At 34.3% G+C, this 12,593-nt stretch overlaps 2 protein-coding genes and 1 pseudogene across 2 annotated transcripts; 1 reads left to right on the forward strand and 2 right to left on the reverse strand.

The window, feature by feature from the left end:
- Window positions 1-162: 162 nt before the first annotated feature.
- Window positions 163-2,420, forward strand: LOC143604486 (protein EARLY-RESPONSIVE TO DEHYDRATION 7, chloroplastic-like). Its single transcript, XM_077080949.1, has 5 exons — window positions 163-681; window positions 787-1,126; window positions 1,670-1,836; window positions 1,921-2,005; window positions 2,240-2,420. The coding sequence occupies exons 1-5, from the start codon at window positions 186-188 to the stop codon at window positions 2,418-2,420; spliced, it is 1,269 nt and encodes a 422-aa protein (XP_076937064.1). The 5' UTR covers window positions 163-185.
- A 3,123-nt stretch (window positions 2,421-5,543) lies between these two features.
- Window positions 5,544-6,934, reverse strand: LOC143604485 (amino acid permease 3 pseudogene; annotated as a pseudogene).
- LOC143604484 (amino acid permease 2-like) lies at window positions 6,898-9,891 on the reverse strand. The gene is made up of 7 exons (XM_077080948.1): window positions 9,793-9,891; window positions 9,564-9,699; window positions 9,243-9,476; window positions 8,995-9,088; window positions 8,660-8,874; window positions 7,117-7,274; window positions 6,898-7,008 (listed from the first exon to the last, which is right to left on the reverse strand). Exons 1-7 carry the CDS (start codon window positions 9,838-9,840, stop codon window positions 6,994-6,996), a joined length of 900 nt encoding a protein of 299 aa, XP_076937063.1. The 5' UTR covers window positions 9,841-9,891; the 3' UTR covers window positions 6,898-6,993.
- Between the last annotated feature and the right edge of the window lie 2,702 nt (window positions 9,892-12,593).

Genomic DNA, 12,593 nt, shown 5'->3' on the forward strand with positions numbered 1-12,593 from the left:
CGTGTAATACGTGGGTTTCAAAGCAGTTGTTTAATAGTTTAAAATAATATCACTTAATATAATAAAATAATAAAATTATTAATCGGTTGTCCACGCGATATCACTTTCTTCATCAAGAAGTTGAAACCCTTACAAAAACCCCCAAACCCACCAATAAACCAACATCAAATCAAATCAAATAAAAAATGGAATCACAAAGAACAAATCTCTCCCCACAAGTCATCCAAACAAACCCAGATTCATCATCATCATCATCATCATCATCATCATCATCATCATCATCATCATCATTCAATCACCCAACACCATCAGCACCATCTCTATATCCTGATCTCAACGATCTCAATGACTTCAACGACGATCTCTTTCATCACCAACCCATCCAATCATCCGAAGAAATAGTAATAAGACTCCCTAACTCAATCATCCACTTAATCGACAAACACCGAAGCATCGAACTCGCGTCCGGCGAGTTACAAATCGTCCGTCTCCGTCAAAACGACGCCGTCGTCGCGGTTCTTGCCCGCATCGGTGACGTCATCCAATGGCCGTTAGCCAAAGACGAAGCCGCCGTTAAATTAGACGGATCGCATTACTTTTTCACGCTCCGCGTCCCGTCTGATGCCACGTCGGATTGTGAATCGGATAATTTGTTAAACTACGGATTGACGGTTACCAAAGGTTCGTTGTCTTTATGCTGTTTTGTTATTTATATTAATAAGTTAAGCATATATTATTAATCAGTATTAATAATAATATTATTATTATTATTATTTATATTGACAGTTACGGCGAGCGATTTGGATGAGTTTGATAGGGTTTTGGATGAGTACAGTGCGTTTTCGGTGAAGGCAGTGGAGCGGAGTGTGGCGGTGGAGAATGGTGGTGGCACAGTAGAGGCGAAAGCGGCGGCGTATTGGACGACATTGGCGCCAAATGTGGAAGATTACAGTGGGTCGGTTGCGAAGATGATTGCAGCGGGATCAGGGCAGTTGATTAAGGGGATATTATGGTGTGGTGATGTGACAGTTGATCGGTTGAAATGGGGGAACGAGATGTTGAAGAAGAGGACTAAATCTGGTGTGAAATCTGATGTTAGTCCTCAAGCTTTGAAGAGAATGAAGAGGTACAGATTTATGCGAATTCGGTTATTATCGGTTAAGTTCATTATTGTTAAAGTACAAAAAACAAGTTTCGGTTAAGTTCACTACGGTACTTGCGCTAAACTAAAATAATAAATTAGCGAACACTCAAAATTAGTATCCGCATTGAATAGCTTATGATGAAGTTGGTTGGTTGGTTTTGTTAACTACGTCACGGTACCCGGCACTAAACAAAAAAAATAATATATAGTAAGCACCCAAAATAGTATTGGTTCTTATATAGCTTATTATACAAAAAATAATAATTTTTTTAAGAAAAACGTCAAGTCTGTTACGGTGCCGGCATTAAATAAAAAAATAAATTTGTAAACGATCACAAGGGTAAAACATATTTTAAAAAAAATTGTTGACGTGGCACGTCCTGAGGCCGCCACATGGACCAATCAACGGATTCGCTTGCATCAGCGCTTCAAATCAATCTTAAAAGTATAATATTATTAACAAGTTAAATATGCAGAAATGATAAGAAATACTAATATTATTGAATAAATTAACTTTTGTTTCAGGGTTAAGAGATTAACAAAGATGTCAGAGGGTGTGGCAACAGGGGTATTATCTGGTGTGGTGAAGGTGTCCGGTGTCGTGACCGGTTCTATTGTCAACTCGAAACCGGGGAAGAAGTTTTTTAATCTTCTTCCGGGTGAAATAGTTCTTGCATCATTGGATGGTTTCAGTATGTATACTTTTTAAATGTTTATATTTTTGGATTATATGTTTTTGTTATTTTTCTGATTTTGTATTTTATTGTTGTACATAGACAAAGTGTGTGACGCCATTGAAGTGGCGGGAAGAAACGTGATGTCAACAACCTCAACTGTCACAACAGACTTTGTTTCACACAGGTATCATATGACTTTCTCATTTTATTAGTAACTTTATTTTATTTGGAAGTGTTTTTTATGGAGAGGACAAGGAAAAAAGTAACAAAATAATCCATAGTTTGTTTGGGTGTTGGCCTGTTTGGACCACTTAAATTAGCAAGCTTTATAAGAACTGAATTTTCCACTTACTTCAAAATTGGTTAATCTGTACATACCAAACCATGTTTGCTAATTGTTGCTGATTGTTTGTGACAGGCATGGTGAAGATGCAGCAAAAGTGACACACGAAGGGATGAGTGCAGCCGGTCATGCGGTAGGGGCAGCTTGGGCAGTGTTCAAGATACGGAAGGCGTTGAACCCGAAGAGTGTTGTTAAGCCTACAACTCTTGTGAAAGCTGCAGCCTCACAGTCGAAGTCGTCTAAATCCAAATCATAGAACTGTGTTTAATGGTTCTGTGAATATTTTTTTAGTTGTGGTTCTTGTGTTGTGAATCTATTTATGTCTTGATTAAAGAACGAACTTATGTGTTGTGATTGTGGTTTTGTAAGATAATTGTAGTACTGTAATATAACTACTAAGTTACTGACCTAAGTACGACACGGGCGGAAGCATAGAAATCGTTAATTAAACACATATATAATTTAAACTAAAGGGCAAGTAATTTTTTAGTATATCTTTTTAGATAGCAACATGATTTTTACTTGCAATTTATATTTATACGCAAACAAAGTATTGAAATACATAAACTTACAAAAAATAACTTTGCACAAAGAAATTTTACAACTTTAAAACATAAACTTAATAAACTTTAAAAGTAATTATTAATATAAAAAAAATTTCACTAACAATAGGGGTGTTCTTCGGATTAGTTTTTTGGGTTAGGTTATTCGGGTTTCAAAATTTAATTTCTAGACTTGAAACCCAACCCAAATCTCTCGCGGTTTTTTCGGGTTTGGGTAGTTCAGGTTCGGGTTTTTTGAGTTAGGTTAATCGGGTTTCGAGTACTCTATAAAACAAACAAAAATTAAAAAAACTGCAACACTAAAACAAAAGCTAACATGTTCTTTTTCACTCGTAACGTAAATAACTCATAAGAAAACAAAAATAACACGACAAACAATATAAAAAAAAGTAAAATTTTACAAAGTCGAGCCATAATAAACAATACCAATATACTTGTCTTCGATATGTCATGATTAGGGTGTTCAGTTATAGTTGTTACTTTTAGTTATAAATTGAAAACATTAATAAACAATATATCCATAATAAGTGAAACGATAGCATTCGATATAGGCATATTATTATTTGGTTTTAAAACTAAAAGTTTATTCGGATTTTTTGGGTTGACCCGAAACCCAGAATTCGGACCCAAGAACCAACCCGAATTACTTCGGTTCGGGTTTGTCGGGTTGGGTTAGTTCGGATTCGGGTATGGGTGTTTTCAGGTTAGGTTTCGGGTAAAAGTGACAGCCCTAATTAACATTAGTCTGGAAAGCAAGCAAATAAAAAAATAAACATCTAGGAAAGATTCTCGATAAGCATCTAAGAATGATTCAGGCTTCTTTTCTTCCTGGACCCGGAACACAGTTGATAAGATAAACATTCACACACCAATTTAGCAAATATAGTGACTAACTGACCACGAAAACTGTTTTTAAATTTCATGTGAAAAGTCTTGCACCCTAATAAAATGAAGCACGTTTAAAGCACATTTAAGAACCAGAACCAAATCGAAACCTTTTTAAAATGACATGTTTTGACCAGAATCCAATAGATACATTTTGAGAATGACCTATTTTAACTAGATCCAAATCGGTATCTTCTAAAATTGACCCGGTATGACCCGAACCAAATCGATACGATTTTAAAAAGACCCACTGAAACCTGAACAAAATCGATACCTTTTTATATTGACTCGTTTACCAAAACTAACCGATGCCCTTTTAAAATAATCTGTTTTGACCCGAGTCAAAGCAAATCGAAACATTTCTAAAATGATCCATTTTCATAAATGAAAATTGAAATAACACATTTGAAGAATAAGAAGAAAAATAAAAGGTAACACATACAACGTTATTAGCTTTTGAAATCTTTTCTACAAAATGTGAATTCATTATTGCTGGTTGTGAAGATAAAAAAAAAATATACAGGTTACCCACTTAAAAATTGAAACTAATGTGAACCTTTCACTTAATTTGTGAACCATTTATATTCTTTCATTTTGTAATGACACCAAAACCAAACAAACTAAATACAAATTGAAACGAACTAAATTGAAAAAAAACTAAAACACAACCAAAATCGAAAACCTAAATAAAACCAAATATCAATAAAACTAAAACTGAAATGTAATTGAAAAACTAAAACCGATAAATCTGAAACCGAACCAAAATCAAAAATTGTAAAAACTAAAACAAAAAATTGAATAAAGTTAAACTCATCTAAAACGAAACTAAAAAAATCAAACTGAAATGAAACAAATTTATAAAAACTAAAACCGAACAAAAACCATAAACCGGGATAAAAACAAAATAAAAAATAACTACATGAAATTTTGAAAAGAAAAACTCAAACTCATTTAGGAACACATGTATTAATAGTATAGTAGAATAAATATATTGATTGTAATTTTAAATTATTTTATTAGTAAGAAATTATATGAATGCATGTTATTTCTGGAAATAATTATTATTTTAATAGTATAGTAGAGTAGATGTCTTAATGACTTAATCGTATACCCGCCTTGTTAGCATCGTACTGATGTCGTTATTGGGTGTTAATGGGCAAGCAGTTGATTCCATTATTGCTAATTAATTAGGTTATACCCACCTATTTATTTGTTTGATGCAACTCAACTCATATTGTCGGGTGAAGTTGTGTCACATCTAGTTGATAGATACAGGGTTGGCACTCTATGAGTGGGTTAATTATTTTCCCCAACTCCCGTTAAAAATATATAGCAAGGATACGTAAATGAGTCCTCATTAAAATTCCAATCCGATTAGGGGATTCATATGGTGTAATTGTTCATCTGAATTAAAGATGGAAAATACCAACCATCACAATAGCTTGCAAAGGGTTTTTGGTCGTATGACTGTTTTTGTCATTTGTTTTTTTACCCATATGGATTGTTGCTGACATCATCCCAATCATCTTATAGGTCAACCGTAATAGTCCACAATTCGAATCTATGATAACTGAAGATGTTAATTGATTAAGAGATTTAATTTTTAACTTTTATAATTAGGAATCTTATTGGGACCAACCTCTAAAACAGTGATCATAATTAAGGTGTGCTCTCATCTTATACTTCTATAACATGTTACAATATAATAGATCCTAAAACTACTTTATGAGTGGAATATTACTAAATACATTGTTTGTAATCTATACTTTTAAACATGTTCCAATATAATAGAATACAAAATTATTTCAGAACTTTGACAATAGGAACTAAAGTTCTACATGCATGCAAGTGTAAGTCACCTTTTAACAAACACATATAACTGCATCATACTAAACACCCATAGCTTAACAAAGATGCTCAATATATACTGATCAATAACTGGTTTTGAACGGCTTGTAAGTTTTTAGATCAAGAACCACACCCGCAATCGATCCAACCGCTGCAGCCACCGAGACCAAAAGGCACCCGAAACTGAGTATCTGAAACCCTATCAATTGGCTCCCCCATTTCTTAATCTTCTTTTGTGACATATACATTTCAATAGGGAAGTATACAGTGAGTGGCCAGAACCCTAAGGCGCCTAGCAACCCAACCACGTCGTTGAAGAAAGGTAATAGCATGGATATTATTGTGGTAATGATCACAAATACGGTCCTCCACACTACACGAAAGAAGTTAACCTGGAATACCCCGCAAAATGGGATTGGGAGGTCGTATTCGGCTGTCATGAAATCACTCCTGGACCATTTTTGTGCACTCCATTTCTCGACGAATGCGAATAGTGATTGGCAATAGACCTATATGTTTCACGAGTCAGTAATTGGTAACAACATTATTTTAAAAAGTTATTTTACTACTATAAAACTGAGTACTTATGACATAAAATAATGGTCACAAAAACCTTGTGACTGATTTTAGGGATCAATTCTTCGGTCTCAAACTAGTGAGCAACAGCTTGGTTTGCAACCGATCTACGACTGTTTTCAGTTGTAATTAGGTGCAAACTGCTACATAAAGATTTAGAAAATGGCATTTTTAGAAAGGAAAATTGTACGAACCACAGTCAAACAAAAAGTAAAATGTAGAAGTTAACAAAGTTTAAATGTTCAATATCAATATGTTATTCACAAATTGACTAAATTTGGCCACCGAGTATTAATTTTCAAATTTAAGTTACCTTTTATGACTATTTTACAACCAAATAAAACAATCATAAATTTTGTCATTTCTTTACATCCGAAACGAGTGAGGTCTTTATCATTGTGACCATTATGATTTCGGTCGCAAATCAGTGACAAAATTAACAACTGTTTGTTTATAGTTAAATTTAATTACAAGAAAACAATCATTTTAGTAAAAAGGAGGAAAATGAGACTTCATTAGACAGGCATGAAAAAAGATAGGTAATAAAAGGGACGCAATGACTTGGAAGTCGGGTAACGAGGCGCTAGCTCACTTTATAAAGACTTTTGACTCTTAGTGGGAGTCCTGATCAGTTGTAACCCGGACAACGGATGCAAATCATCACGGGATTTTAGCCGTTAAAAAAATGGCTTGGAATTGGAACAATAAATAAATGACCATTCATCATGCTTCATGACATAAATATATAACATGTGTTATGGTACCTGATAAGCGCCAACAAAATGCACAACAATAACCCATACATATTGGCTATATCAAGTAGCCAATACGGGTCATAAAACCCGAACCCAGTAAGTAGATTCCCTGGAGCCTCATCTCCAAAAGCAGCATAACCCATACACCTACAAAGCAAATAAAATGCCGTCGTCACAAATATGCTCAAGTAAGTCGCTTTTTTCATTGTCTTGTATTCTGCTGGTGGCCTTTTCATCGTATCCTAACATATTTAAAAAAATATTAGAACTATAAACCTTTGTTAAAATATGATATTTTGTGAGTTTAATTAAATAGGTTGAGTACCTGAATTTCAATAAGTATGATGGAATATGAATATGCAAAAGCAATCGCTCCTAATGCCTGAAAGCTCCTCCATAACTTTTGGGTGGAAGTAACTGTACCAGCATGAGTTATTGTTCCTATCTTTATCCCTGTTAAGCTCCCTTTGATGACCTTATTTTCTACAAAATTTGTATCAAATTATATTGTGTATATCGCGATTATAGCAGTAAATTACACATATTTATGCATAGCAATCATGGTATATGTATGTTATCGTGTTTGTGTCCTTGTCGGGTCCAACATATAAATATTGTATCTAATAGGCTTGTAAACAAACCAAATGAACATAGGCGTTTCGTGTTTGCTCATTTAATTTTAAGTGAACAAACGACCAGACACGAATAAACAAACAAACAAACAAACAAACATAATTTTCTTGTTTGTGTTCATTTTATACGAATATGAGCATGTCAATTCATATTTGTTATTGTTCCTATCTTTATCCCTGTTAAGCTCCCTTTGATGACCTTATTTTCTACAAAATTTGTATCAAATTATATTGTGTATATCGCGATTATAGCAGTAAATTACACATATTTATGCATAGCAATCATGGTATATGTATGTTATCGTGTTTGTGTCCTTGTCGGGTCCAACATATAAATATTGTATCTAATAGGCTTGTAAACAAACCAAATGAACATAGGCGTTTCGTGTTTGCTCATTTAATTTTAAGTGAACAAACGACCAGACACGAATAAACAAACAAACAAACAAACAAACATAATTTTCTTGTTTGTGTTCATTTTATACGAATATGAGCATGTCAATTCATGCTCGTTGTTAATATTACGAACCTTCATAAACGTAACGAGAACAAAAGAACATAAGTGAACGGACACAAATAAAGATGATATTCGTGTCATTTCGGACAAAATGCGCAACTTAAGTTTATTCTTCTGAGTGTTATTATGAAATCAACGACGACTCAGAGTTTTATTACGAATGATAAGGTGATAAATTTATAAAGAAATAGAATAGGAACAATGGGTTTAAATAGGCCTAAAAACTAAAAGTTGGTGAACTAATGAGTTTAAATGAAAAAATAAATTGGTCAAGTATATAAATGAACGGACAAATATAAACGAAAGTTTACAAACATAACAAGTGAACAAAAAATGTGTTCATGCTCATTCGTTTAAATAAGCAAACAAAATTTGTCGCTGATGGTCATTCGTTTATTAAATATTCAGACATAAATGAAAATCCACTGAACAATATAGTGTATCTTTGATTTATTTGCGCGTCTCTTACGTATATGTGCATTTATTTGCATTTTTGTTTTGGAAATCAATCATTGATCATGAAGAATATCATGGTTATAACCTAACTTTTTATCTATTAAAAAGATACTTTGTATGGTATGTGTGTATTGGAGGGGACAAGATAAAGTCACAATAAAAGTGGATAAGTATTTTGTAATAAAGAAAAATGTCTGGTTCCAATGTGTCTGATGTTAAAGTAAAAGACATGTATGTGTAGTTCTATATCTATCTATACACACCTGCGGTTTCTGTGATCCCAAGAGCAAGACCGATAAACGAGTAAGTGAACGACATGATAGCCGCAACGATGGAGAGCCACCACACTTGGTCAAAATCCGGGATTTGGGAAAAAAGAATCTCAATGATCCCGAATGTTATCATGTAGCCGTTACTTGACATGTGACATGGGTCCTTCCCATGGCTTTTGTGAAAACAATTTGATCTTTTTATAGCCCTTAAAATAATAACAGTGATGATAATTAGTTATATGATCATGTCAAGTTAGGTTTGTTACACTATCAACACATTTTAAAAGAATAATGAAGGTCATAAAGATAAGTAAATAATGGCTTACATCATGCTAACTGAGGCTGCTATTGTGTAGCCAATTGCAACTCCAAATAAGTTTATGTATTGTATCATGCCACATATTTTCACCTTACGCCCACCTAAAGAAAGAAAATTAACAAGAAACATAACTATGATAGATTAGTTAAGTACACGTTGGCAAGACCGAGATTGGGCATTCCTTATGCCCAATATCTCTTATAGACATAACAGAGTGATTGATGTGTGATTCGCCTAAGGTGTCATGATTTATACCTAGATGAGCCTTGACTGCTTCCATGTAAGTATAACTCCTTGGCCCGGTGACAGGGTCACCGCATCTATAACATTCTGATAGCAAATTAGAGGTGTAGAGAATGACCAAAGCAAATAGAATCATTATAGTCGGTCCAGCAACCCAGCCGAGCTGCCCAACAGCCCATGCCAATGATAGGACTCCTGACCCGATCACCGCAGTGATTATATGTGATGATGCTGTCCAAAATGTACCTTAAATTCACAAAAGATCATAATAAGCCCTCAAAAATGATTGAACATGATAAGGGGTTATTGTAAAAAAGCATACTAGATAATTACCGGTACGCTTTAAGCGACCATCATCATCGAAGCTCTTTGAATAGGTGGCCTCGATGTTGATGGCCCGTGTTGGGTTATCCGCATTAGTTTGAGCATCGACTTGTGAATAGTGCATAATATCTTGCCTTTCTTCAACCTACCAAGGTACGTAAATAAATGTTAAATTGTGCATAAAAAAGAACGTACTTGTATATATGTGCATATATGTGTGTGAATAAATTGAACTTACAACTCCATGACGGATTCTTGATGGCATGGTTCTACTTCTTGGCAACATTTTGAAGGTTGTAATATGAATATTTTAAGGGAGAGAAAGAGATGGAGGTATATATTGATGAAAATGAATTGAAAATGTGATGATGTTTTATAGGAGAAATGTGATTGGATGTTAAAGGAGGTACATTAACAGTGACATGAGCAAAGCAGGTAATTGGTTGATGCATGTGGCCGATATCCCTTTAATTATTTAGTTAATAATGTAATGTTAACTAATTCATAGTCTTAATCATATTTGTAATGAAAACATCTTTTATACTTGATTCTAATATTCTCCCATGATCCAACAACCATCTTAAGACACATGTAAAGCTATGTGAATTACCATTTATCAACTATGAAATTATCATATATATATATATATATAGGGGAAGGTTCAAATAAAAGCCATAGTTTTCTAGAAAACCATTTAAATTAATCTAGGGTATTGATCTAATAGATCAATGGCTAATATAGTCAATGGCATTTAAGTAAATATATTCACATATAATGTGATTATTTTAATAAGGCAAGGGTAAATCCGACAGGAAAAAAAACACTAATTTAGAAACCATTAAATTCCTATATTTACTCTTCCATATTCTCTCGCTCCTCTCTCCTAATTTCTTGTCAAAAAACCAAACTAGTATATATGGATGGAAATTAATAAAGAATACCTAGATCTTTTCACTAAAAAAACACATACAAATTAAGTTACATATTACATATATGTAAATAGTGGAATAAACTTATGTATATTTACGTACATTATATTACATATATAAAACTCGACATGCTATATATATGTAGCTTGTAGAAGTTCGTATATGTATCACGTTACGTATATGTATCTTGTCAAGCTACATGCACATAGCTTATGGATGTTACATATATGTTTCGGGTTACATATATGTGTGTAATAAACAAATAAACTACGAAAGAATAAGCGCAAAATTTAACGTAACATCACCAACATGAAACTAGCCAGTTGAACATTAGATTGAATAATGATTTAAAATAATCTAAATAAGACCGTCACCAAACACTATTTAAAAGAAGAAATCGTTACAAACTAAATACCAATTGCATGCATTAGAAATAAATGAGATGAAAAGGATGCACATTGTTAAAAAAATCTTGCGACGGTGTTGAACAGTCTCAAACTCCGGTCCTTTTTCCGACGAAGGATAGTTTCTAGAGTTGTTCCTCTAGGAGCAGATCGAATATGGTTAACGGCCGTAAGAGATGGATCGACTCAGTAGTGACAGAAATGAGTAGTTTGCGGTGGTTGTGTCTAGGGTTTTGCCGCAGAGTCAGCAATCTTAGGCGGCCGTGCTCATTCTTTTCGATGTTTTCCGGTGATGATGTGTTCAAGAGGCTGAATGGTGAGACCTATTTCTTGAACAATGACATTTGAATATCACTATATTTTTATTCGTAAAACCAAATCACCATTTGAGATTATGTGGTACTAGCGGTTTTACTTTCTTTTGGAACGACTTTTTTGGGATTTTATGTGATTTTTCTATGTGGAGAGATGACTTATTTCAAAAAGATAGGAACAAAAATTCCAAATATGCCCTTTATAAATAAAAAGAAAAACCAATAAACAAAATAATATGATTGGTTAAGAGTGGTTTTTAAAGTTTTCAGGTTAGGAAGTGGTTTTCATTTGAACCCTCCCATATATATATATATATATATATATATATATATATATAAAGAGGTGAACGTCAGAGCAACGGTAAAATTGTAGCCATATGATCCCAGAGGTCACGTACATGTTCGAATCATGAAAATAGACTCTTGTAGAAATGCATTGATAGGATGAGTGTTAGGATTAAACGCACACACGAAACTGAACACACACACGAAAGCAATAATGAACACGAGGATTTAACGTGGTTCGGTCTAAACTGACCTGTGCAACTGGGTATTCTTTATTGAATGAAAAAAGATTACAAGTACATAATATTGTTTAAATAAGGATTGAACTGGGGTTAATAAATTATTAAGCAAGAAATCTAAACCAGAGCCCGGCCGCCCGCACCCGTCTCTTCTTTTAACTTCATATAATAAACCGAGCCTACACCAAAAGGCCTACAAAACCCAACAATCTCCCACTCGGAGGCCTTGAGCACTCTCGTCTGCACTCCTAATCGTACTTCTGTAACCCGAACATTAACCATCTTCTAGTTGCCACTACCTTCTCATCAATTAACCTGAAGGCCCGTTGCAGCTCCCCAGAGCTCCAACATGTCAGTCACGGCTAAAACTACCCCTGACCCGTTCTTTGTCCCTACTGGCTCCCACTGTAACGAATTACCGGATCCTGAGATAACCTGAGAACAAACACTCTCCATATTCAGTAAGTAATTCACTAGAGAGACTTTTACAGCTGGAATACTGGTTTTCTTAATCCACTGTCGACCTGGAACAGTAACTGAAACACGACCTATGCTCCCACTGTCACGATGTCCCCCAATTGATTTAACCTTCCTAACTCGTTCATCCTGAATCTTCACTTTGGCCTTGGGTTTATTACTTGCAAAATGAACCTTCTTCTTCCCACGGGATTCTGTGAACTGGATTTTGTCTTTCACCAAAAATGGATTCACTCCTTTCGATGACATATCGACCATATACAACGAACCCATTTTCTTGCCACGAGCAACCACAAGATTCCCTTTGACTACCTTCCACCGCCCATTCCTGAATTTAACATCGTGCCCCTGGTCATCCAACTGCCCAACTGAAATCAAACGTGTCTTCAAA

The sequence above is a fragment of the Bidens hawaiensis genome, unplaced genomic scaffold (genome assembly GCF_021521415.1).
Source record: "Bidens hawaiensis isolate Kalapana, Puna unplaced genomic scaffold, B.hawaiensis_p1.1 tig00065338_1, whole genome shotgun sequence".
Lineage (NCBI taxonomy): Eukaryota > Viridiplantae > Streptophyta > Magnoliopsida > Asterales > Asteraceae > Bidens > Bidens hawaiensis.

Coding starts and splice junctions, on each gene's coding strand:
- LOC143604484 (XM_077080948.1), bottom strand. CDS start 9,840: ATGTTGCCAAGAAGTAGAACCATGCCATCAAGAATCCGTCATGGAGTT. Junction 9,700..9,792: donor CAAGAATCCGTCATGGAGTT/GTAAGTTCAATT, acceptor GTACCTTGGTAG/GTTGAAGAAAGGCAAGATAT. Junction 9,477..9,563: donor TGGTCGCTTAAAGCGTACCG/GTAATTATCTAG, acceptor TGTGAATTTAAG/GTACATTTTGGACAGCATCA.
- LOC143604486 (XM_077080949.1), top strand. CDS start 186: ATGGAATCACAAAGAACAAATCTCTCCCCACAAGTCATCCAAACAAAC. Junction 1,127..1,669: donor GCTTTGAAGAGAATGAAGAG/GTACAGATTTAT, acceptor CTTTTGTTTCAG/GGTTAAGAGATTAACAAAGA. Junction 1,837..1,920: donor TGCATCATTGGATGGTTTCA/GTATGTATACTT, acceptor TGTTGTACATAG/ACAAAGTGTGTGACGCCATT.